The 25,714-nt window shown below is 29.3% G+C and overlaps 6 protein-coding genes across 7 annotated transcripts; all 6 read right to left on the reverse strand.

Annotated features, from left to right (window-relative positions):
- Window positions 1-479: 479 nt before the first annotated feature.
- LOC122715685 (odorant receptor 13a-like) lies at window positions 480-2,721 on the reverse strand. The gene is made up of 6 exons (XM_043938057.1): window positions 2,450-2,721; window positions 2,127-2,382; window positions 1,800-1,903; window positions 1,237-1,575; window positions 703-978; window positions 480-619 (listed from the first exon to the last, which is right to left on the reverse strand). The coding sequence occupies exons 1-6, from the start codon at window positions 2,639-2,641 to the stop codon at window positions 551-553; spliced, it is 1,236 nt and encodes a 411-aa protein (XP_043793992.1). The 5' UTR covers window positions 2,642-2,721; the 3' UTR covers window positions 480-550.
- Window positions 2,722-3,228: 507 nt separating this feature from the next.
- Window positions 3,229-11,924, reverse strand: LOC122715635. Its single transcript, XM_043937975.1, has 13 exons — window positions 11,431-11,924; window positions 10,952-11,204; window positions 10,617-10,720; window positions 10,126-10,487; window positions 9,598-9,790; window positions 6,287-6,562; window positions 6,110-6,129; window positions 5,215-5,452; window positions 4,909-5,161; window positions 4,546-4,649; window positions 4,048-4,386; window positions 3,560-3,835; window positions 3,229-3,409 (listed from the first exon to the last, which is right to left on the reverse strand). Exons 1-13 carry the CDS (start codon window positions 11,620-11,622, stop codon window positions 3,341-3,343), a joined length of 2,679 nt encoding a protein of 892 aa, XP_043793910.1. The 5' UTR covers window positions 11,623-11,924; the 3' UTR covers window positions 3,229-3,340.
- LOC122715694 (odorant receptor 4-like) lies at window positions 6,038-6,607 on the reverse strand. The gene is made up of 2 exons (XM_043938065.1): window positions 6,287-6,607; window positions 6,038-6,129 (listed from the first exon to the last, which is right to left on the reverse strand). Exons 1-2 carry the CDS (start codon window positions 6,506-6,508, stop codon window positions 6,061-6,063), a joined length of 291 nt encoding a protein of 96 aa, XP_043794000.1. The 5' UTR covers window positions 6,509-6,607; the 3' UTR covers window positions 6,038-6,060.
- Window positions 11,925-12,304: 380 nt separating the features above from the next.
- Window positions 12,305-13,775, reverse strand: LOC122715693 (odorant receptor 4-like). 2 transcript variants are annotated; one of them, XM_043938064.1, is made up of 2 exons: window positions 13,459-13,775; window positions 12,305-12,428 (listed from the first exon to the last, which is right to left on the reverse strand). In XM_043938064.1, exons 1-2 carry the CDS (start codon window positions 13,687-13,689, stop codon window positions 12,366-12,368), a joined length of 294 nt encoding a protein of 97 aa, XP_043793999.1. In that variant the 5' UTR covers window positions 13,690-13,775; the 3' UTR covers window positions 12,305-12,365. The 2 variants fall into 2 exon arrangements, with proteins under 2 accessions (XP_043793999.1, XP_043793998.1); XM_043938063.1 differs by lacking the exon at window positions 12,305-12,428 and adding an exon at window positions 12,768-12,900.
- A 4,031-nt stretch (window positions 13,776-17,806) lies between these two features.
- On the reverse strand, window positions 17,807-21,443 carry LOC122715681 (odorant receptor Or2-like). The gene is made up of 6 exons (XM_043938052.1): window positions 20,783-21,443; window positions 20,229-20,481; window positions 19,845-19,951; window positions 19,197-19,535; window positions 18,181-18,456; window positions 17,807-17,863 (listed from the first exon to the last, which is right to left on the reverse strand). Exons 1-6 carry the CDS (start codon window positions 21,113-21,115, stop codon window positions 17,807-17,809), a joined length of 1,365 nt encoding a protein of 454 aa, XP_043793987.1. The 5' UTR covers window positions 21,116-21,443.
- A 237-nt stretch (window positions 21,444-21,680) lies between these two features.
- Window positions 21,681-24,883, reverse strand: LOC122715684 (odorant receptor 30a-like). The gene is made up of 6 exons (XM_043938056.1): window positions 24,689-24,883; window positions 24,171-24,426; window positions 23,864-23,967; window positions 23,037-23,351; window positions 22,219-22,494; window positions 21,681-21,811 (listed from the first exon to the last, which is right to left on the reverse strand). Exons 1-6 carry the CDS (start codon window positions 24,881-24,883, stop codon window positions 21,752-21,754), a joined length of 1,206 nt encoding a protein of 401 aa, XP_043793991.1. The 3' UTR covers window positions 21,681-21,751.
- Window positions 24,884-25,714: the final 831 nt, after the last annotated feature.

Here is a 25,714-nt window from a genome sequence, read left to right on the forward strand (position 1 = left end):
GTTTATTTCATATTATTACCGCTACATGTGGTCGTTTAATGAAAAAGATGAAAAAGAAGTGGAGTGGAGACAAAGAGGATATATACGTTATTCTTCTTATTTAGTAAAAAATGAATTGTTATCGATGCTCTATGCATGATTCAGGAATTACGAAATCCCTCTGTGAAATCGTAACGTTGCTGACAGCTGCGTCTGTCTCTTTGATAGAGGGAAATTGCGAATTCAAGAGATAACAATTATTGTAATTTAAAATGGAAGATGAGAGTAGAAAGGTGAAGGGGTACTATCCATAACGAAAGAATTTTTAGTGGTTACGAGACATTGATTTGTGATGTAATTCTATGAGAACGTTTTTCTTAATTTGTGAAATACATTATAGAAATATATATATATATATAAAACTACAAACAGTACGAAAAAATTGTATAATTTCAAACTAAGGTATCAATTTTTTTATCTATTTTCAACAATATTTATTTCAACAATAATCATATAATTTTAACTAATAGATTTTTTATTCGATTATTTGATTGAAAATTTGTATTATTAATTATGTTTCGTTCCCACTTTCTATATTGTTTCGTAACAATGTAAAATACGATGCTGCGGTACTCAAAACCTGTAACAAAGTTAATCAATTTTAACAATTTTATTCATGGAAATTTATTAAATTACAGATGTACTTGACGATTAAAATATTACACTGGTATATGTTTCGAGAGACACGATGAAGTATCCTTTTCCTGTCAAGTAACAAGGTATGCTGGCCCTCATAATGACTACTACCAAATCTCTTCGCATCATCATTCCGCTTATAGTCATTGGTAGTAACGTCCAAGATCCTGCGTATGCTGCTGTAGCTACACTCACGCTTTCTCGTATAATGCAATCACAGCTGTAGCTGAACATCAGTAATTGACATAGGCATGATAATATATGGCAACTGAAGATTGCACGTGTTTTGATATCTCCATTTGCCTTTGGAAAATAATGATATAATAATTTATATCACATATATTATATCATGAGAATGAAACAAAATTATCTGACTTTTTATTTTCTTCGAAATTTGGAATAAAAGTAAAAATATAAATCAATTCATTCTCATTTTAATTATTTGAATTTTAAAAATAGAAGAAGATATATTTAAGACAAGAAATATTAATGAATCGTTTGTGATCTTATTATTTTTAAAATTATGTAAAAACTATAAATCATTGATTTATATCACTCTACCATGAGTATTTGATATCCATCGAGGCAAATTAGCAAGCTGAACATCAAAACTTGCTCTAGTGCAATCCAATTGAATACCACTTCAATTTTTCTGCAATACGCTATAAGAGCTTGATGTTGGCGAATATACTTTTTAAAAATGCTGTAACATTTATTTGAATAATACATCGATTCTATAATTAACTTTTCCTTTTTCTCTTCCATTTTAATTATCAAATCTGCTATGTTGGAAATTCTATATTGCAACACTTTAAATTGTCCAGCCACGTGCAAATTCATAATGCACAAAAAGTTATCAAAACAGAAGTAACTCACCCCAATTTGATATAGGGACAAAACCTAATGACACATAAAAATTCTAAACTTCTTTTTTATAATTTTTGAAAAATATTATAAAATATAATAATATAATAAATAATATAATATAATATAATAAATAAAATATTATAAATATGTATATTTATTGGATACAGAAAAAAAGGAAAAAAAATTATCTTAATTTTAGTTAATTTTGTATTGTTATTAATGATTCTGTCGATTTTAGGGAAATGAAATGGTAATACCTGTAAAACGAACGTAATTTCAAAATATGGAGTCATATTTAGTGGTAAATTAATCCACATGTTGAATGGGAGCACTCTGTCCGACTCGTTTTTTCCAATATTTCCTAAAATGTAAGTACAAATAAAAAAAAAATTACATTATATTTTTTCTCAATAATTAGAATTACTTTAAATTATATTCTCGCATTATTAATCATTAAAAAGTAACGAGAAATACACGAAATCTGAACTTCAAAAATAATAAGTTAAATAAATTTATATTTTTTAACAGAAGACAGAAAGACAGAAAATTATATTTTCACTCAAGCGTTGATGTAATCGACTCACCAATGATTGGAGTAATGATGTAAGAAGCAGTAGTCGCCATTGTAAGAAACGTAAAGAAACAAATGAAGAAGGTGCATTTCCGCTTGCAATCGATCACGACTTTTCTCTCGTAGTCGTCGTAATTTTGTAATTCCAGAAAATTCCTTTTCATGTACAGAATCAAACGGAAAAAATCTTCTTTGTGAATAAGCAGAATGAATATCTTCAACAGGGGTAGAATTAACGACAGCGTATTGGAGGTAGAGAAGAGACACGCCTATGAATATATATGGAAATAATCGAAATTAAAATTATTTGTATCGTGCGTATAGCTCGTTACTTACTCTAATATTTCCCCACGAGTTATATATATCCATAGTTTGTATCCATAGAGCGAAAAGAATAGCGAACACGTTGTAACTAACCATGATGTTTCTTATCCGTTGTTCGTATTCGTTGGCCGCCATCCATAATCCCACGAATTTCATAAAAATTGACGTCAAGCTGACAGATACGTCGCTTTCGAGAAAATTCATATCGTTCTCACTTAATAAACTGGCTGATACGTTCGTACAACGAACTGTACCAATACAGAGTGAATATTGATTATCGCAGTGGTGGCGAGTACCCACTTTGATCTATTGATCTATTCTCTATTCATCGATCGTGTAATTTGTATTTATTTCATATTATTACCGTTCATACATATGGTCTTTTAATGGGAAGATGAAAAAGGTGGAAATAAAGAGGATATATACGTTATTCTTCTTATTTAGTAAAAAATGAATTGTTATCGATGCTCTATGCATGATTCAGAAATTATGATAACCCTCTGTGAAATTGTAGCGCTGCCGACAGCTGCGCTCTCTTTGATAGGAGGAAATTGCGAATTCAGGAGATAACAATTATTGTAAATTGATAACAATTTACGGAAGATGAGGGTAGAATGGTGGAGGGCTATTATCTATAACGAAAGAATTTTTAGTGTTTACGAGACATTGATTTGTAGTGTAATTCCATGACAACGTTTTTTCTTAATATCTGTGAAATACGTTATAGAAATGATATGTGTAACGATAGTGCAAAAAAATTGTATAACTGAGGTATCAATTTTTATCTCTTTTCAACAATATTTATTCTCAACAATAATCACATAATTTTAACTGATAGATTTCTTATTCGATCAGTTGATTTATTATATCAGAAAATTTATGCTTGTATTATTAATTACGTTATTAATTATCGTTCCCACTTTCTATATTGTTTCGTAACAGTGTAAAATACGATGCTGCGGTACTCAAAACCTGTAACAAATTTAATCAATTTTAATATTTAAAAAGATTATTGTTATCAATAAATTTTCATTTTTCTTCTTCTTGACACGACACGAAAAATAAAATTTTGTTCATGGAAATTTATTAAATTACAGATGTAACCGACGATTAAAATATTACACTGGTATATGTTTCGAGAGACACGATGAAGTATCCTTTTCCTGTCAAGCAACAAGGTATGCTGGCCCTCATAATGACTACTATCAAATCTTTTCGCATCATCTTTCCGCTTATAGTCATTGGTAGTAACGTCCAAGGTCCTGCGTATGCTGCTGTAGCTACACTCACGCTTTCTCGTATAATGCAATCACAGCTGTAGCTGAACATCAGTAATTGGCATAGACATGCTAATATGTGCAAACTGAAGATTAAACGTGTTTTGATATCTCCATTTGCCTATGGAAAATAACGTTATAATAATTTATATCATGTATATTATATTGTGAGAATGAAACAACTTTTTATTCTCATTTTAATTATTCGAATTTTAAAAGTCGAAAAAGATATATTTATGACAAGAAAGATTAGTGAATCGTTTATCTTTTTGTTATTTTTAAAATTATTAAAGTTATTTAAAAATTATAAATCATTGATTTATGTCACTCTACCATAAGTATTTGATATCCATCGAGGCAAATTAACAAGCTGAACATCAAAACTTGCTCTAGGACAATCAAATTGAATACCACTTCAAGTTTTCTGCAATACGCTATAAGGGCTTGATGTTGGCGAATATACTTTTTAAAAGTGGTGTAACATTTACTTGAAAAATACGACGATTCCGTAATTAATTTCTCTTTTTTCTCTTCTTTTCTAATTACCAAATCTGCTATATTGGAAATTCTATATTGCAACACTTTAAATTGTCCAGCCACGTGTAAATTCATAATGCACAAAAAATTGTCGAAACAGAAGTAACTCACCCCAATTTGATATAGGGATAAAACCTAATGACATATAAAAATTCTAAACTTCTTTTTTATAATTTTTGAAAAATATTATAAAATAAATATTATAAATATTTATATTTATTGGATACAAGAAAAAGGGAGAAAAATTTTAATTAATTTCGTATTGTCGGTATTAGGGAAATGAAATGGCAATACCTGTAATGCGAACGTAATTTCAAAATATGGAGTCATACTTATTGGTAGGTTAAGCCACATGTTGAATGGAAGCACTCTGTCCGACTCGTTCTTTCCAATATTTGCTAAAATAGAAATAAAAAAAAAGAATGACTGTAATTAATTTTCTTTACTTTATTCTTAACGAATTAGAATTACTTCAAATTATATTCACGCATTATTAATCATTAAAAAGTAAGGAAAAACACAAGAAATTTGAACTAAAAAATTTTAGACTATATATTTATCTATAACAAAGTTAATAAATTAAATGAATTTACGTTCTTCAACAGAAAACAGAAAGATTATTATATTTTCACTTGAGCGTTGAATTAATCGACTCACCAATGATTGGACTAGCGATGTAAGAAACAATAGTCGCCATTGTGAAAAATGTAAAGAAACAAATGAAGAAGGTGCATTTCCGCTTGCAACCGATCACGACTTTCTTTTCGTAGTCGTCGTAATTTCCCCGTAAAAAATTCTTTTGCATGTACAGGATCAAACGGAAAAAATCTTCTTTGTGACTAAGCAGAATGAATATCTTCAACAGGGGTAGAATTAACGACAGCGTATTGGACATGGAGAAGAGGCAAGCCTATGAAATGATCGTAATTAAAATTATTTATTATAATAACTCGTCATACTTACGCTAAAATTTCCCCACGAATAATATATATCTGTAGTTTGTATCCACAGAGCGAAAAGAATGGCGACCACGTTGTAAGTAACCATGATGTTTCTCATCCGTTGTTCGTATTCGTTGGCCGCCATCCATAATCCGACAAGCTTCATAAAAATTGACGTCAGGCTGACGGATATATCGTTTTCGAGAAAACTCATATCGTTTTCACTTAATAAACTGGTTGGGTACGTTCGTACATTGATACTATACCGGTACAGACTGAATATTGATTATCATCGTAACTGGAAGCCACTTTGATCTATTGGTATTCTCTACTCATCGATCGTGTAATTTGTATTTATTTCATATTATTACCGTTCATACGTATCGGTCTTTCAATGAAAAGATGAAAAAGAGGTGGAGAAAAAAGGGAAGGGAATCACGGTGATAAGTTATTCCTCTTATTTAGTGAAAAATGGATTGTATCGATGCGTTATGCATGAATCAGGAATTGTGAAATCGTTTCTTGTCCCTTTGATGGTAGGAAAAATTGCGAATTAAAGAGATAATTTGTAGATGGTATAGCTATAGCGTCTATAACGATAGAACAAAGAATTTCTAACGCGCCGAGACATTTAGATAGTGATTTCTGATGTAATTCATCGGAATGAGTATATTTATATATATATATTTTTTTTTTACAAAAATCGTATATCCAATTCTATTTTTGAACAATGCCAAAAAAAAGTTTTAATTATAACAATTAATAATAATATAAATAAAGGTAACAATTTTTATCTTTCTTTATTTTAAGAATCGCTTATATACAATTTCAACTGATTGATTGATCGATAATCGGTTGTCGATTGTCATTAGTCATCCTTATCATTTTCTATATTATTTCGTAACAATGTGAAGTACGATACCGCGGTACTCAGAATCTGTAAAACGAGTATAGCATATACAAATTTAAAGTTTAAATGAATATTATAACGACATTGTTAATGATCGTTTAATAGAATTTATATCGTAATATTTACTTACTGAATCAGCAAATATAACACGAGTATATATTTAAAACAACGAGTGTAAAATTACCGTAGTATAGGTTTCCAAAGATACGGGGAAAAATCCATTCGCGGTCAGACAACAAACGCGTCTCGATCGCTCGATCACCATTATCAGATCTTTTCGAAGCATTTTCCCAAATTTGTCCATCGGCATGATCGTCCACAGTGCTGAGTAAGCTCCTATAGCGACGTTGCCACTTTGTTCTATCACACCGTCGCAACTGTATGTGAACATGAACAGTAAAGACATGGCGCCGATTAAAAGAAAGACGAAAATGGAACGTCTTGCTGAAGGAGCGTTAGCCTAAGAGAGAACAATATTTTGAGAAGATGTATATTTTTTGCGTAATTAAGGTATGTTCGAATATTATCTTAATATTTATAATCAAATATTTCGTAATAATTACACGTGCCATTAAAATAAAATTTCGAAATTTTCGAAAAAATTTTCTTCGTTTACAAGAATAAATAGATGATAGAGCCAAGTAAAAGGTTACAAAAAAAAAAAAATTAACGGGTTCAACGAGTGTTTAGAATAATTTTTATACTAACCAACAACACTTGATAGCAAAACAGGCAAATTAACAGGCTAAATACTATCACTTGCCCGAGTATGATCATCGTGTATACGTTTTCAAGCTTCGTGTAAAAGTTGATCAGGTCCTGATGATATCGAACGTACTCCTTAAATTTCTCGTAACATCTGTGCACATGTTTTGCCAATACCGTGTCTTTTTCGTACTCTATGTTGCACAGTTTCGCGAATCTGTATCTGAGTATGCGAAATTGGCCAGTCAGATGGATGGCCATGATGCAGAAAACGTTGTCGAAGCAAAAGTAACAGATTCCTATGTAATACAAAGTTATTATCTGTAGGAAGAAATAAAAAAATGAAAATTTCAGTCGAATCAATATTTATAGTTTATATTAACAGTATATTAATGCTATAATTTCTTTTAGAAAGAAAATGATGATGATTTTGAAGTTTCAAATGATTTTGAAAGCAGATAGCATTTGATGTAGATAAATTTATTTCTTTGTATTTTCGTTTTAAAATAAATGTTCAGAGATATCATATCGTAAATTGTGATAAAATGTTAAAAGAAAATTTAAAATACCTGGAGAAGAAACAATAATTCATAATAAGGCGTTTGTGAAAGTGGCAAATTCACCCACATATTAAATGGAAGTATTCTTTCGGATTCATTGTTTCCAATACGAGCTACGAAACAAATATGATCTTTATTATTGTTTTCAAATATTTTTACATAATTATTTAACTTTTTATATTATAAAAGTATCAAACGAACGAAAGTATACGAATGTTCAAACAAAATGAAAAATAAATTTTTTTCTAGAAATTGAAACGAATACAAAATTGAAGCTTTTGTTTATTGAAGTTGTAAACAATTTTTCAGATTTTTTTTTTTTTAAATAAAGCAAGTTTTGATCTGTGGAATCGTTTCTTTCCACTTTGCCTGTACAAGAAATGATCATTTAAAATTCTATAAATAAATATAAAAATATATTAAAATACCTGTGAATGGTGTCGTTAGATACGATAGTATAGCGCATATACCGATAAACGTGACAGAGGAAACGAAAAAGGCACAAGTTTTTTTGCAACTGTTCAAAATCTCTTTCTCGCGAGAATCATAATTAACATTCCAGAAATATTGTTGCATGTACACGATCAGATTAATAAATTCACTTTTATGCACCATTATGACGCATATTTTGAGCAAGATCATCATTACACTCATATAATTAGTAAGGGCGTAAAGAATATCCTGAAATTAAATTGTTAGAAAATTATTATTATTAATATATAACAAACGTAATAACCTGTTGAACAATTGTTTCTTGATAGTTTTAGTTTTTACAAAAATTAATCATATCTAAATCGACACATTTTTCTCCCCCAAAAAAAGAAAATAAGTTTCAAACTTTTGTACTGCACATCTTCTTCCAAAAAGCCAATTCATACACGCTTACTGTAACTGTCGGTAGTTTCATACAAATATAATACACTCGTACGCCATTGTAAATCCAAGTGAAGTACAAATCTCTACTACTGATGATGGTTGAGAAGAACGTGCACCAAACCGTATAGGCAAGCATCCCCTTTCTTCGACGTTCATTCGTGGAATCGTCAGCTATCCACAGCCCTATGTTCTTCAAGAAAAATGATGACAAATTCACGGATATATCCAATTCTTTTTCCATTTGTATTGTGTCCAAATGTGTCGTTTACTTTACACGCTCAAACGCGTAATAATAACAGGATTATCATCGATTCTTTGTCCCTCGTGTCTTTTCTCGCTTTTTTCTTTTCTTTTCTTTTTTACCTTGTAAAAGAAACGGTGCGAAACCTGATTGCCACCTTTCAAGAGGGGACAGATTGATTGCACTGTTGATGGATTTCTTTTGCATTATTTACGAGCATATCGCATGGATTAACGCATATAGCGAAGCTCTCGATGAGCTACGATCTTTCGAACTGTATAGTCGAATAGTGAACATCGTTCGAATAATACGGAATATTTTTAGTGAAATAATATTATGATTTTATTTTTGTTATAAAAGGGAATGAAGGTAATGATATATATATATATATATATAGTTGAGGTTAATTCGTGGTTATTATAAAGTGAATAAATATTGCACAATTACGAGTGTTTGCTGGTGTGAGTGAATAATGGTAAGAATATAAGTAAGAATAATTATACAATTCTGTTAATTATTAATTAATTTGTAATGAAAATATCTTCATTGTTATATTATTCGTTCATACTTTTGTTATTTTTCGTTAGAAATATATTTTATAATTTTTTAAAACACTACATATAGTTGCTTTTTTTTTCTAATACCTTCAAAAAAATTTATATATATATATTACGCTTCGTTTGCCTTTTCTACGTTGTTTCTTAATAACGTGAAATATGATACTGCAGTACTCAAAATCTGTAAAAAGTGAAAAAGAAATTCATTTTTATGAAAGAAGTATTACAATTCATATCACTAATAAAAATTAATAAAAATTTTATATATTAATAAAGGATAAATAAAAATTTTAACAAATTCCAATAATTTTTCAAATTCTTAAACTATTAAGTCATTATTTTGTTAGAGAAAATTAAATTTTTATTTTATTCACTTTTATTTAAATTTATTAAATAAAATTAATAATATTTATTAAATAAAATAATTCTTAAACTATTAAGTCATTATTTTGGAGAAAATTAAATTTTTATTTTATTCACTTTTATTTAAATTTAATTTTTACTTTCGAACGCAAGTTTTTAATTAAGTATTATATTTATCAAGTGTATTACTCACTGTAGTATACGTTTCCAACGATACAGGGAAAAATCCATTCGCGGTCAGACAACAAACGCGTCTCGATCGCTCGATCACCATTATCAGATCGTTTCGAAGCATTTTCCCAAATTTGTTCATAGGCATCACGGTCCATAACGCTGAATACGCACCTATAGCGATATTTTCACTGTGCTCTATTACTCCATTGCAGCTGAATGTGAACATGAACAGTAAAGACATGGCGCCGATTAAAAGAAAGATGAAAATGGAGCGTCTCGCGGAAGGCGCGTTAGCCTAAGAGAGAATAATATTTGAAAGAGAAAAATTATGAAAATATCGTTATTTTATCTTATATGGGATAGAAAGAACGTATATTGGAATAAAGTTTCCACAAATCGAGGTATAATTTTTTTTTTCTTCTTTACAATATACAATACGTATTTTATTTACAATATGGTTTGTTATAATTATGCATCGTTTCATTGTATTTTATACGATGACGAGGGACAATAGATTCAATATTTCGATATTTCTTTTTTTTTTTAAATTTTACAGCAAAGTGAAATACTAACCAACAATATTTGATAACCGAAGAGACAGATTAACACGCTAAATACCAATACTTGTCCAAGTATAATCATAGTGTACACGTTCTCAATTTTCTCGCAATAATCGATCAACGTCTGATGGTATCGAACGTAAGCTTTGAATCTCTCGTAAAATGTTTGCGCATGCGCGAACAGCATAGATTCCGTGCCTTTCTCTGCGGATATTTGATCTTTTATATCGCACAATCTCGCGAATCTGTATCGAAGTATTTGGAACTGGCCAGCCAGATGTACGGTCATAATGCAGAAAATATTGTCGAAGCAAAAATATGATATTCCAATGAAGTAAAAAGTCATTATCTGTTGAAAAGCGAAAATATGCCTGTTTTTTTCGTAATTAAATAGAAATTCGATAATTCGAACAATTTATAGCGAATTATTATTAAAGTATTTAATTGTTTAAAAAAAAGAAAGAAATTTTAAATTTACCTGGTAAACGAACATTAGTTCGTAGTAAGGTGATTCCGATAATGGTAATTTTAACCACATGTTAAATGGAAGCATTCTTTCGGAATTATTGCTCACAGTTTGCACTGAAAAGTGTATATAAATAATTTATTTTATTCTTACATTTTTTTTTTTATTTGTTTCTATGCCACTGTGTTTATCCTATACACTATATTATTCTTTGTATTCTTTACATTTCCTTCTATTTGCTTTTTTTAAATTTTTTTTTTTTTAATTCTCTATTACAATGATTTTATCATGATGAATTGTTTTAATTCATCTCTTATCTCTGTTTCTCGTTTGATATTTTAACTTACCAATGAGTGGTGTAGCCAGATAGGACAGTATAGCACATATTCCAATCGTTGTAACCAAGGAGACGAAGAAAGCACAAGTTCTCTTGCAATTTTCCAAAATTTCCCTCTCGTGAAAATCGTAGTTATCGTTCCAAAAATTTTCTTGCATGTACACGATCAGATTGATAAATTCCTCTTTGTGCATTAGTATCATGCATATCTTGACTGTTATCATCATCATGCTTAAAGCGTTGGTAACAACGTAGAGAATATCCTGAAATACAACGAATATAGTATAATTAAATAAAATAATATTCTCATTAAACGTAAATATAAATATTTTATTAAATCGAAAAAATTTAAAAAATTTTTTTCCCACCTTATATATATATAACATAAATTTCTTTATTTATTTATTATTTCGCATTTCTATTTTTCAATAATGTTTCGTTATTGTTATAAAATTTATAAATATAAATAATCTGATAATTTATACTCACTCCATTGTAAAACCACGTAAAATACATATCTCTGCTAATAACAATCGAGCTAAGCATAATGCACCACATCGTGTATACAAGTATCACTTTTCTTCGACGTTCGTAGGAAGGATCGTCCGATATCCATAGACCGATGTTTTTTAAGAAAAAGGCTGCCAAGTTCACCGATACGTCCAATTGAATCTCTTGCATGTTGATTCTTCAACCTGTCGTTCGATCTATTAACCTTTATGCGTGTCTCCAGTACGCGTGAATCCCCATAATAATAATAACAGGTGTCGCTTTAACGTGTCAATTTTTCATCTTTCTTATATTATCCTCTTTTTTTTCTTTTATCCTATGGAAATAAGGTGATGGAAAGGTAATTGCCACTCGTTGAACAGGTTGATAGTGGACTTCGATTGGATTGATGGATGTCTCTTTGCATTATTTAAGGGGGGATGGATTAACGTGTGGGTGCTTTGAATATAGTTTGAGAGTGTTTCGAGAGTGTTTCGAGGACGTTGTGAGTTGGATGTACAGTTAAACATTGTTCAGAGAATTACAATATTTTTTCGTTGTTAAAAAGAAAGTGTAATTGATATTAAATTTATTTGCTTCTTTGTTTCATGAGCAAGGGTTGAAAATGAATTATATCGGTAAGGATATTCATTTCTGGAAAGAGATAGGATAAATTCCTAGAAATTAATGAAAAAATGAAAATGAAATGATTATATTATGATTATATTAAATTAGGAAATTTAAAACATTTTTTTTTATGTAACATTATTATAAAACGTAGAATATTATTTTTATAACGCTTTTTATTATTTCTTTAACGCTTTTTATTTCATTCTATTTTTTTTCAAAAGATAAATATAATCAATAACTTGAATTTGAAAAATATTTTTCTTTGAGTATATTTAAAATTTACTCTTTGCGTTTCGAAGTTGTGTTTAAGAAATATTTGCTGATTGATTTCTCAACAATGTAAAGTACGATACCGCGGTACTCAGAATCTGTAAAAAGATAAATTTAGATTTTTTTTATATTATCCTAATTAAATCTGATATAATAATAATAACTTTTGTATCAGAAATTTTTTACAAATAATTATTATTACTTACTAACTCGTTAGATAATTTGTGCATGTTTATTCCGAATATTTCTTTGAATTTATCATATGACAAGGATGAACATCTCATAATGTATCTTTATACATATAAAAATTTGATTTATTACTATAAGTATGGCTTGAATGATTTTGTTCCAAATGTTTACTTACTTCAGAAATTTTTTAAATATTGTACAATTTTTGAAATTTCCATTTTTTCTTCTTATAAAATTAAATCACATTAGATATTGCTACTTTGATGATAAAAAATTGCTTTCCTCTTCTTTGAAGGATTGGTTTGCAATACATGCATACTGTAATAATTTTTTTTCATATTTTTTCAATGACGTAAACCATGAAACTGCAACACTCAAGATCTATAATGAAGATTGTGATGATTTCTTATATTTTTTAATGAAAAAATTCTTAAAATAAAATTTCAAAAATTTAACGTTCAAAAGTTCAAGTTTTATTTAAAAAATACGTGTTTTGATAGTTAAAAGCAATATGTTCATATTTTTTAAACTAATCAAATAAAATTTATATAACAAGGATTCGAAAAACAAAAATAATAAAATTAATAAAATTAATGTTTTCTAAAATACAATAATTAATATTATTATATCAGATATGGTAAATTATATGTAAATTGTATGTATATATTGAACAATTAAAGAACATACTTGAAAATAGAAAGAAAATAATTTAAAAGAGAATCGAAAAAAATAAAATATTTTTTTCAAATTGAAAGTTGAAATCATATCCTTCTAATTACAAATAATTAGAAATCATTGATATAGATCAATAAATTTAATATTTGCATTTTATCTTTCATTTTGGATTTATCAATATAGATCTTTAATTTTGTCAATTTTCAAGAATATCTTAATAAAAATATCAAATTAAAGTAAATAGAGAAAAATAACATTGCTTACCCCAGTATACGTTTCCAACGACACGGGGAAAAATCCACAAGCAGTCAGGCAACACGGTGATCTGGACCTCATGATAACGAACATAAGATCTTTACGTAATATCTTTCCATATTTATCCATGGGCAAATACAACCACAAGCTGTTGTACACGGCATTAGCCACGCTCATACTGTCATTCATCAAACAATCGCAACTATATGTGAACATCAGTAATTGACACATGCAACCCATTAAATGAAATGTGAAAATAACACGTTTTGCACGGGAAGTATCTTCCTATAGAAATTGCATTACCATCATACCTATTGTTATTAGTATCAAATGTTAATATTAATGTTTAAAAATCAAAATTAAAATATAGACGAAAGAATCAATTTTCGACGCAATATGTGAAAAAAGATCGATAAAAATACGGATGAATCAGAATAAATGATATTACTAACCATTAGTACCAAATATCCGTCAAGGCAAATTAACAAGCTAAAAAGTAACACTTGTACCAATACAATTGTACTGAATATATCCTCCAATTTTTTACAATATTCGATCAACGCTTGATGTTGTTGAATGCAAGTTTTAAACGATTTATATTCATCTATACAGTACGATGATTTCGAAACTTTGTAATAATTGTTACCATCATTTTTTCCGCATATATTTTCAAATCTATATCTCAAAATGCGAAAATGACCAGCTGTATACAGATTTATTACGAATAGAAAATTGTCGAAGCAGTGGTAACATATGCCAACTTCATATGCACTCAGAACCTATGGAAATATAAAGTATAATATATAGTAATATTCTATTACTATATTGCGGATTTTCATGTAAATACGCGTTTCATATATTCAACATATTACACGATTAAAGCTCTATTAAAATTAGAAAAATTTTGAACCATTATAAAAATAATAATATTTGATCAACGAATCGAAGATTATTATAGAAATGCGAAATCTTGCTCTTTGAAACGTTTCTTGATTTATCCCGATACGACTCTCGGTTTCCAAAATATCTTATAAAGCGAAAATAATTTTTAATCATATATCTTAAACTCTATTAAACTCTATTAAAATTGGAAAAAGTTTGAATCGCTATAACTCCAAAGATAGTGATCTTCGGCCAACGAATCAAGAATCGTTAGAAACCCTGAATCTTGTCCTTTAAAATGTTTTTTGATTTATCTCGATACGATTTCCGGTTCCCAAGATATCATCGGGTAAAGAAAAGGTTAATTTTCGATCATTTATTATTTTCCTTGTCGGATAGCTTTTCGTCGAATCATCGCTACCTTAGAAATTCTATTAAAATTAGAAAAACTTTAAATCGTTATAACTCCAAAGATAGTAATCCTAGATCAATGATTAAAAAATCATTAGAAGCGCGATATCTTCCACTTTAAAACGTTTATTGATTTATCTCGATACGATTTCCGGTTCCCGAGATATCATCGTGTAAATAAAATGGTAATTTTAATCGTTTACTACCTTCTTTCTTGTCTCTTACTTGACTCTCTCGCTCGCTATCTATCTTTCGCTATCTCTCTCAAACTCCAAGCAAGCGACAAATGCAATTCCTGGAAAAATGTAGCGCACGTATTTCCAGGAAAAATATGTAAGTCACTGTGTAGCGAACCCATTCATAATCTGTGCACTGTTTTAAGAGGAAACTTTGAATCTTTGTATCTCGACAATGTAATGAGATATCGGAATGAATCAAAAAGTGATTTCAATAATATGATTTCTTGTATTTTTTGGTGAAAAAATATTTAATTTCTTCTTTTACATGAGAAGTTTTATATGTGGTTTTGAATGAATGTAATAATATAAAATACATGCAAATATGTATTCATCAGTTGAATAAATTTTAGTTACATAAAAATCCAGAGTTTATTCATTAAAAATGATTATCTTTAATTTAATGAAGGATTGATTATTTTTCTATCTATTTATTCTATTTAATCTATCTAGTTAAAAATTATAAATTTTTGATGGGAAAATAATTTATTTAGTACCTGTATTATATATATTATTTCGTAATAGGGTGACAATGATAGTGATCGATCGAACCACATATTAAACGGATGTATTCTGTCCGATTCATTTTTTCCATTATTTACTAAAAAATATATTAACAGATTATTTTTTTTATTTAAATTAATTATTATTAATCTTTTCATTCGTTCATTTTTAAATTATTAGATAGAATTTTATTACACGAATAATTCTAGGATAAGAATTTGTGTTATTGTTAAAATACAAATTATTTTAGCCAATTACAAAAATGTCTCACCAAAAACTGGTGTTGTTATGAAACACACAACTGTTCCTTGGGCGAAGAATGTGAACGAGCAAACGAGGAAAGAGCAAAGGTGTCTATAGTCATCTATAATCATTTTCTCGTGTGCATCATAATTAGTTTCGTGCCAAAAATTCGTTTTCGCGTAATTAACTACGTTAAGCAATTCCTCGTTATTTATGTACAAGATGAAAATCTTGAACAAAACTAAAAGGATAGTTATAATATTGCATCCAACAAAAATAGAATCCTGTAATCGAAAAATTATAATTACATAATCTATTCTTTGAAATTGTTATTTATTACTCGAAAATTATATCTATATTAATAAATTGGAAAAAAAATAAGATAATTAATTGTTGAATAACAAATTTATCGAGATAATTGAACAGACGCCATATTTTCATAATTTTAAAGAAGAACGTATTTAACAAAATTTTATTTTTAAAAAGACACAATCATAGAATCGTGCTTATTTTAAACAACGTATCTTCTCTCTTTCACAATGTTTTTCAATTTCGTATGAAAAAATAATAAAAATAATAAATATATATATTAATGAAACTTTTTTATAGACACTTTTAAAAAATTTAAAATTCAAATATTGGTATACAATAGAATTTACTTTATAAAAAAATAACCAAAATTATTAATTTACAAAATTCAATTAATTTCAATCAAAATTCGCAAAGAAAAATTCTACTCACCTCGAAATTTCCCCAAGCGAAGTATAAGTCTCTTCCTTCGATACTAATGGCCATGAACGCGAAGAAGATCGTAACAAACATAGCAATGTTCCTCCAACGTTTCTCCGCGTAATTATTCGCCACCCAAAACCCGGTGATTTTCATGTAAAAGGCCGTGACGGTGATCGATAGATTTCTCACTTTCCTCGCGTTCATTCTTTTTGAAATAAATCTTCAAACTTCCCTTCTCGATTCCTTCCTACTCGGTTCTCGGATTGCTGCTATCATCCATACCAAGAGTGATTGATATGATTGCCACATTGATCACTGAACACCTCGTTTCGTTCGTTTTTCCCGTACTCTATTTTGTGGACAACTGATCATTTTGAACGTCATTGTAATTGCTGTTCCCTTCTTGCGTGAACAGAGGAGGGAAAGATAGACGTGTCAGATGGATGAATTATTCACGATTCTCGAGGGGAACGACGGTGCAGGCATGCATTTGCGACAGTTCAATACGTTTGTTGCCTTATCGTTCGAGGAATATAGCTTGTATATAATTCGAGTACATGGCAAATCGTTTTAGTCCAATTATTTTTAGTATTTTTTTCTCACTGTTCGAGTGATTATATTTTATGATTGGTGTTAGATATTCGATTTTAATATTTTGACATGTATTTACAATTAGTGAATACAGTTTAAGGTGTGTATACATTTCAGAAATTATTGTTAAGACGTTGTTAAGACACTGAATGGTACAGGATGATGTTTTTTAGAAACATCATTAAACTTTGATTGGAGCGTGAACGTGAGATGACATTTTCCAATCTCAATGATGAGTCTTGAGAAAAATTATTATAAACAGTTATTGGAAACAGTTTGTGAGTGGCACAGCTCCTCAGCCTGATTCTAGGAATTTTTCTTGAGTGTTGTTCAAAAGATTAGTCCATTGATCTCATGAGTACCAGCATTTTAATAGAATTCAAAGAAATTTTTGTAAATTTTTCTAACAAAATCTTTAGAACATTGTGAACTCATTCAGTGATAATTTTTATTAACTTAGCTCTTGTAATAAATTTTATTTCTTGTTCAATGTTATCAGTTGCACGATATGACACATCGTATAAGTTTCTTTTTATGTTTTTTAAAAAATAAATTGAACTCGAAATTTATTATATGAAAATAATAATTTAAAAATGAAGATTTAAATATAATAATTTTAAAGGGAGATTCTATGAAATAAAAAGATACAGAATGCAACAGAATATATTAATTATTGCACAATTTTTGTAATTGATTTACAATTATCATATTATCTTTTTATCTATCATCATTTATCACATTTATGCATATTCTACGATTCAATTGGCAAAAGATTGCCTCATTAAAGTGAAATATGACATCGCTGTACTGAGTACCTGTAATAAAAATATATCCAATTTTAATATCTATAGATAATTCAATTCTCATTGACATTCATACATTTTTCAAATTATACGTCTGTTTATCAATTGTATTCTTGAAAACATCTTTGGAAACCAAATTTCCAAAGTTACAATTTTTCTTTCGAAGAGCTTTTGGAATAGATGTCTCCAAAGATGTCTCAAGATCAACATTACAATTCAATCTAAATTATTTTTATTAATTTTCTCTCTCTCTCCTATATAATTGCAACTACTTAACGAAATCAAATATTCTTTTCCTTTTCTTTTCTTTATTCGAACAAGTTACTAACCGTGGTACAAGTTTCCAGGGAGACGGGGAAGAATCTGCTGGCGGTCAAACAGCAAGGCTTTCTCGATCTTATTATGACCATTGTCAGATCTCTTCTCAGCGTTCTGCCGATCCTGTTCATTGGCAGGCATATCCAAGGGCCAGAGTATACAGCACTCCCGATATTTGTGCTTTCTTGTATCAGAGAATCGCAGCTGTACGTGAACAGCAACAATTGACACAGGCTGCCCGTTATGTGAAACACGAAAATGAGACGCCTCGTTGGTGGTGAATTTGCCTATTAACCATATCTTTTCTCATGAACAGAATTCTTTACCCTTTTAATGACAATTTTTCAGGATTTTTTTATTTATGTAATATTTCTGATATTAATAGGGGGAGAGAAAGATACATTAATTTTACCCAATATGGATAAAAATAAAGAAGAGAAAAAAAATGAAATAAATTAACGAAAGAAGAATTTTTGAATTTTTGATTTTTTTATCTATATAATATTTCTGATCTTAATAGGGGGGAGAGAAAAACACGCGAATGTTATTAATTTGAAATGTTATTAATTTGGAAGAAAAAATAAAGAAGAGACAAAATGAAGTAAATTAACGAAAGAAGAATTTTTAAATTTTTGATTTTTTTATCTATATAATATTTCTGATCTTAATAGAGGGGAGAGAAAAACACGCGAATGTTATTTAATTTGGAAGAAAAAAATAAAGAAGAAAAAAAAGTGAAGTAAATTAACAAAAGAATAATTTTTAAATTTTTGATTTTTTTATCTATATAATATTCTTGGTCTTAATAGGGGAAGAGAAAAGCACGTTAATTTTACCCGATATGGAAGAAAAAATAAAGAAGAGAGAAAAGTGAAATAAATTAACAAAAGAATAATTTTTAAATTTTTGATTTTTTTATCTATATAATATTCTTGGCACGTTAATTTTATTCGATATGGAAGAAAAAAATAAAGAAAAGAGAAAAGATTCGATTGAAAGATTAATTTAAAAGAAAAGAGATACACACCATAAGTACCTGAAAACCGACCAGACACATCAACAAGCTAAAGACAAGTATATGGCCAAGCACTATGATCGTAAATATATCGTTCAGCCTTTGGCAATAAGTGATTCGATCCTGATGCTGTTTGACACACAATTTGAACGTCTCGTAACAATTTTCCATGCAACTTGACCATCTCGTTTCTCTATCCATCTTGTTGAACCGCTTTGTATCCCATCCGCTACCCAGATTCGATAATCTGTGTTGTAAAATACGAAATTGGGTGGCTGCGTGCAGATTCATCAGGCACAACAGGTTGTCGAAGCAAATGTAACATACACCGACGTGATACAAAGAAAGTACCTAGGAGAAATTTCACATGATTTTTTTTTTCATTATACGTTCAGAATATTCGTCTGTTTTATTTTTTTTTCTATTAAATTTTTTATTAGATAAAAGATAAAGACAAAAGATTCATCTTTCTTCGATTTAAATTTAAAGAAAATAAGGGTCGATTCCTTTAAATTTTTTTAAAAAATTTTTTTAAAGAATTATTTTTAAAAAATAATTTATATACTTGGATATAAATATTATTGTTATTATTTTTTAATTGATCGAATTTGTAAAAGCTCGTTCGCTTTTTATATAGAAAGTGCGTATTTACGTATGTACCTGAAGCACGAATAATATTTCATAGTACGGTGATACAAATAGCGTAGGTAGGTCAACCCACATATTAAATGGAAGAACTCTATCTGAATGGTTTCTTCCGATATTTTCTAAAATACAAATACGCGATTCTGTGTATTAATCATTTCATCACTCGTTAAATTTTACTATACTATTTATTTTCTTTCTCTTTTTGTAATTCGAAAATATCTAATATTCAATAATCACCTCTCCTTTTTTTTTTTTTTATTAAATTTTCTATTACGAATATTTACGCGATCGTAACAACGAACGAAACGTAAATATTCGTAAATGAAAGATTAAAATGTCTATGTTGTTATTTAGAATAATTTGAAAAAAGAAAAAAGAAAAGAAAGAGAAACTTACCCACAATAGGGGTTAACACGTAGCTGACGATCGTGCCTTGAGCGCAGACGTTGATCAAAGTGATGCACAACATACAAATTCTCTTGCAATTTTGTAGCAATAACAGCTCGTTATGCGTATAATTGGTGTGCCAAAAATTTTCGTGCGTGTACACGAGAAGATCGATGAACTCTTTTCTATGCACAAACAGGACGAACAACTTTAATAACACCATGATCAGGCACAGAATGTTGCAAGCTGTATAAGCACAGTTCTATAGTTAAAAAAGAAATAATATTGATGTGTATATATTTTTTTTCTTTTCAAAAATTCGATCAAAATTAAATCTACTAAAAAATTGTAGAGTTCGTAGAATTTATTATTCTTTTTTTAGAAATTTAAAACATACGTTCAAAACTTTTTTTGACGATTTTAAATTTTTATAATTTTACATTATCATTATATAATAAATCGAAGGAACAATTTATTACGATTAACTACAAACTTAAATCAAATAAACTATCAACATTACCATAAATTTCGAAATTTTTACAAATTTAAAAAATATTACTTACACCGAAGTTGGGCCACGAATAATAAAAGTCCCTAAACTGGACCCAAACGCCGAACAAAATCGCGATCACCGTGTACATCAACGTTAAATGGCGTTTACGTTGTTCCTGCTTGTTTTTGGCCAACCAGAGACCAACGATTTTCATTAAAAATGCCGTCATCGACAAAGCGAAATCTTTGCCACGCGGCGAGTCTTTCGAATGCGTCACGACTTTCGCGACAATTTTCGTCCCTTTCGAAATTTCCCCCATTTCCCTCTTCCCTTTCCTTCCTCGAGAAAGTGTTACTTCGTAATGCGAGACGTTACTTGTCGATTGACGTTGACAACTATTCATCGCTTTCTTTTTTTTTTTAAGTTTCTTTGTCTCGAATTGGATATGGATTGGGTGATATTGAGTGTTACGTGATAAGGGAAATAAAGGTTTGTTCGAGGGATGGGATGCATAATTAAACGAATGACACCGACGCGTGACACCGACTTGGAGCGAAACGAGATCAGTCGATGCGATACGCTTCAACAAGTGACGTGTGAACGTATCACGCGATTAGAATTATATTTGTATCGATTTTATTAGCTTTTAATAATGTTTGATATTTATTTATTATCGTGAACATTATTTCATACGATCGTTTCGAATAAATTTATAATATAGATAGAACTGAGAGAAGAAGTATCTAAAAGATTGAAAAATATTATAGGTTACAAATGTAATAGGAGAAAAATTTAAAAATTCTTAAATTATTTTACATTTTGGTAAGAAATGATCTTCTCTTAATTGTTTTCTTTTGCGTTATAAGTTTTTCGATTACTATTTTATTTAATGTCACTGGATATAAAGAACCTGTTAAATCAAGCATTATTTCTATTCCATGTAATTAATTTTTATGCAAATATTAATATTTATTTATAAAGATTAAAATATATATATTATTATTCAATAAATCAATGTACGTATTACGTGTATGGTGAGTTATTTATCCTTGGATGATTCCCTCATGAGGGTGAAATACGACAATGTAGAGCTCATAAGCTGCAACAAGAATTTAATAAATCATTTTAATTTAATATTTTACAATTTTTTGATTTTGCATATAAAAGAAATTTACATTTCTTCCATATATATAATAATAAATAATTAATATAAATAATTAATATTAATTTATCGTCCTTCTTTCTTAATTGAATTCTTGTTTTAAAATAAAATAAAATGCCATAAGAATTGGTCAAAAGTCACCCATTTACTAATAAATAATACGATAATATGTTACAAGATATGATATGTGCAAACTTATTAACAATTTTAATAACAATTTTCACGATAAAATATAAAATCTCAGATCTCGAGTGCCAATTTTTAAAAAAAAAAATTTTAATCCAAATGTTGAATAATATTTTGAAAAAAAATATAATATTTGCAGGAAATTGAATGTTGGTTACCGCGGTGGATGTCTCCAAGGATACAGGAAAGAAACCACCAGCGGACAGATAGCACGGTCGTATGGACTTCATTATCATCACCTTCACATCCTCCCGCAGCATTCTTCCGGTTTCGTCCATTGGCAGCACTGTCCACCATCCCGAATACGTTGCCAACCCGATATTCGAACTCTCCTCTATCAATCCGCCGCAAATATACGTGAAGAAAATTATATGGATGAAACTACCGACCATGTGGAAAAAGAAAATGAGACGCATCGAAATAGGTACGTTTGCCTGTGTGCATAGTACATAACATTATTATTATTTAAAAATATATAATATATAATTATAAAATATTAATAAAAATATTAATAAAATAAAAATAAAAATATATAATATATAATTATAAAAAAATTATAATATATAATTATAAAAATTATAATATATAATATATAAAATATATAATATAAAATTATTATTATTTAACGTGATTAACGTAATTATTCGTGTTTATTGTTTCGACGAATAAATTTCGAAGATACGATATTTGTAATCAAAATTTAAGAAACAAGAAACGAAGAAATGTGACATTGGAACGAAATTGATAACAAAATTGTTACATTCGATTAATTAAACAACAAGAGAGAAATATTAATTTCAATATATATTATTCTTTTGATTGTGAAAAATCACATTCAATCGTGCATGCTCTATTCTAAAATTGAACGAATTATATAATTCATATAATTATCAATTAGAAGATTACATAATGCTATCAATTGTCAAAATTTGATATTTCGATATAATAAAAACAAATCTATATTGTTGATACGTACCAGAAATATCTCGTACGTGTCGAAGCACATTAGCAAACTAAACACCACAACATGGCCGAAGATAGGTAATGTATAGACGTATTCGAGCTTGTCACAGAATTCGATCAACGATTGATGCTGTCGTATGCACTCTTTCAACGCTTCGTAACACTTGCTCGCGTAATTGATTTTATCCGTTCGCTCGTCAATTATCGACCACAGTTTCGATAATCTGTGTTGCAGTATACGAAATTGGCAGACCACGTGCATGTTCAACACGCATAAGAAGTTGTCGTTGCACGTGTAAGCGATACCTATTTGTTGCACTGTAAGTAACTAACGGAAATATTACGCGTTTTAAAGATCTTTCTTTTTCTTTTTTTTTTTTTTAAATTGGTCACAATTTATAAGATATTTTTTATCCATTCATTTTTTATCCATTCAGCGTTTCAAAGTCGATGTAAATCCAATCGAACTTTATACATTTATTTAATTACTCGAACAAAGAATTTTGAATATTTTTGATTTACCATAAAATTATGTTCATCAAATTATATTGATAATCTGTCTATTTTTATCTTTTAATATCTTGCAAAGGTAATGATTATTATAAAAAAAGTATATATATATTTATATATTATATTTAAATTAAAATTTTATTCTCGAATTTGAAGGATCTTTGGTCGATGAATGTTTTAAGTATTTAAAAAATTGGAGGATTAATTGTGTATTTAAAAATTCCGTCACTAATATGAAAAATATGTTCATCCATAGATGATCGATATTAAATTGCATTTCGAAGTAATTTTTCCATAAATTTAAATTACTTTGAAAAGAATATGAAATACCTGGATGACGAACATTATTTCGTAATATGGCGTCTCACTTAATGGGAAATCGATCCACATTTTGAACGGAAGTATCCTGTCTGATTTGTTTTTCCCGATATTCGCTGAAAAACGCGGGAATTTTGAAACACTTTTTTCTAATTTTTCTATTCGATCAATTAATTTTTATCCATTTCAAAATCGATGTAAATTCAATTGAACTTTATACATTTATTTAATTACTCGAATGAAGAATCTTGAATATTTTTAATTGACCATTTGGATAAAATGTAAATATATTGTTTCATTGATAAATTTGCACACTTACCGCATATTGGCGTGATTATATAGAAAGTCAAAGAGGCTTGAGTGAACGAGAACGCGGTTAAGGTCCACAACGTGCAAAATTTCCGGCACTTCGTGAAAAGTATCCTCTCGTTATGATCGTGGTAGTTGAAGTGCCAAAAATTCTGCCGGGCGAACAAAATTAAATTCTTGAATTCCGTTCTACGGATGAACAATATCAAACACTTGAACATCGCCAGCACGATGCACAACGTATTACAAGTCAAGAAGATACAATGCTGAAAAGAATTTAATCAATTATCATATCATTCCATCATCTGTATCTTTATTTACTTTAATTCATCCCTCTGGAAAAACTAAAATATAATATAAAACCACTTTGCGGAAGATTGGAAAGGAAACAATTATTATATAACAAGAAAAGAAGAAATCGTAGAAATCATTTTATAAAATTCGTTCAATCCGTTGCTTTTCAAAATTCTATAATTCTATAATTTTTAATTTCCTTTCCCCCTCCTCCCCCCCCCCCCCAATACGTACGCTTAAATCGTCCCAACTGTGATAAATGTCACCGATATTCAGATACAAGCCGTAAACCTGGATGACGAAGGTGTACGCCATAGCGATCCTCCTCCGACGTTTCTCACCGTCGTTCACCGTCATCCATACACCCGTGAGTTTCAATAGAAACTGCGACAAATCGATGGAAACATCCGAGTACGGTGTCGCGTGCATAATAATAACAATAATAATAATCCTTTCCTTCCTTTTTTCCTTCCCCTTCTCGATCTCGAATCCCCTTTTCTTCTTTTTCTTTCCTTTTTTTTTTTCAAGTCACGCGACGACCGACAGATTCGACGAATCTTTCGAAAAGTTGTGGGCGAGCGTGATTTGAAGTGACATCACTTTGATGTTGCGGGACACTCCGTCATTAGATGTTGTCATTGGACACGTTGGTGAAATGTATATACGTGGCAGGGGGGAGGATACGAAAATCGTTTCGTATCGATTTGTTTATGCATGATTCAAAAGGGAGGCGTGATTGTCGCGCCTCGTTTGCCAATATAGTGGCCGCCGGTCACTGTTCTTATCGATTATTCCTGCTCGTCGATGGCAAAAATTGAAATACAGCTTCATTCCGCGAATGACTCGCTTCGAGAGGTATATGTGTGTATGTGTATACGTGTAATTCTCTGATCTCGGTGGAAAATGTCGTAATGCAAATTTCGAGCAGTTTGATCCAATTGGTCTGTGTGTGTATAACAAGGTAAATGTATATAATATGTTTAATTAATATTTGAACAATTCCAAGATATCTTTTTAAATTGTTTTCGCAAATCAACAGTTGATCGTTAACCATTTTTCTATTTATTTATTTTCTCGTGTAATATCAACGAAAAGTGTAAAGGAAAATCTTTATGAGTTTCGAACCAGATGAAACGTATGAATCTTCTTCGTTATTTCTTTGAATTTTGAAATTGAATTTATTAAAGTGGAACACTCTATATTATTGCATAACATTTTTATATTTAATCATTATGTAAAATATATCATTGTCAATGTATT

The sequence above is a fragment of the Apis laboriosa genome, unplaced genomic scaffold (assembly GCF_014066325.1).
Source record: "Apis laboriosa isolate Shangri-la unplaced genomic scaffold, ASM1406632v1 scaffold39_cov144, whole genome shotgun sequence".
Lineage (NCBI taxonomy): Eukaryota > Metazoa > Arthropoda > Insecta > Hymenoptera > Apidae > Apis > Apis laboriosa.

Coding starts and splice junctions, on each gene's coding strand:
- LOC122715693 (XM_043938063.1), bottom strand. CDS start 13,689: ATGGGTTGCATGTGTCAATTACTGATGTTCACATATAGTTGCGATTGT. Junction 12,901..13,458: donor CGTTGGAAACGTATACTGGG/GTAAGCAATGTT, acceptor TCTTCATTATAG/ATCTTGAGTGTTGCAGTTTC.
- LOC122715694 (XM_043938065.1), bottom strand. CDS start 6,508: ATGTCTTTACTGTTCATGTTCACATACAGTTGCGACGGTGTGATAGAA. Junction 6,130..6,286: donor CTTTGGAAACCTATACTACG/GTAATTTTACAC, acceptor CTCGTTTTACAG/ATTCTGAGTACCGCGGTATC.
- LOC122715681 (XM_043938052.1), bottom strand. CDS start 21,115: ATGAATAGTTGTCAACGTCAATCGACAAGTAACGTCTCGCATTACGAA. Junction 19,952..20,228: donor CGTGTTAACCCCTATTGTGG/GTAAGTTTCTCT, acceptor TTTGTATTTTAG/AAAATATCGGAAGAAACCAT. Junction 17,864..18,180: donor CCCTGGAAACTTGTACCACG/GTTAGTAACTTG, acceptor TTTTTATTACAG/GTACTCAGTACAGCGATGTC.
- LOC122715635 (XM_043937975.1), bottom strand. CDS start 11,622: ATGCAAGAGATTCAATTGGACGTATCGGTGAACTTGGCAGCCTTTTTC. Junction 5,162..5,214: donor ATTCGTGGGGAAATTTTAGC/GTAAGTATGACG, acceptor ATCATTTCATAG/GCTTGCCTCTTCTCCATGTC. Junction 3,410..3,559: donor CTCTCGAAACATATACCAGT/GTAATATTTTAA, acceptor AATTTGTTACAG/GTTTTGAGTACCGCAGCATC.
- LOC122715684 (XM_043938056.1), bottom strand. CDS start 24,883: ATGCACGCGACACCGTACTCGGATGTTTCCATCGATTTGTCGCAGTTT. Junction 23,352..23,863: donor AAATAATGTTCGTCATCCAG/GTATTTCATATT, acceptor TATTTCCGTTAG/TTACTTACAGTGCAACAAAT. Junction 22,495..23,036: donor ACACGTACGAGATATTTCTG/GTACGTATCAAC, acceptor CTATGCACACAG/GCAAACGTACCTATTTCGAT.
- LOC122715685 (XM_043938057.1), bottom strand. CDS start 2,641: ATGAATTTTCTCGAAAGCGACGTATCTGTCAGCTTGACGTCAATTTTT. Junction 1,904..2,126: donor CATCATTACTCCAATCATTG/GTGAGTCGATTA, acceptor CTTACATTTTAG/GAAATATTGGAAAAAACGAG. Junction 979..1,236: donor ATGGATATCAAATACTCATG/GTAGAGTGATAT, acceptor TATTTTCCAAAG/GCAAATGGAGATATCAAAAC.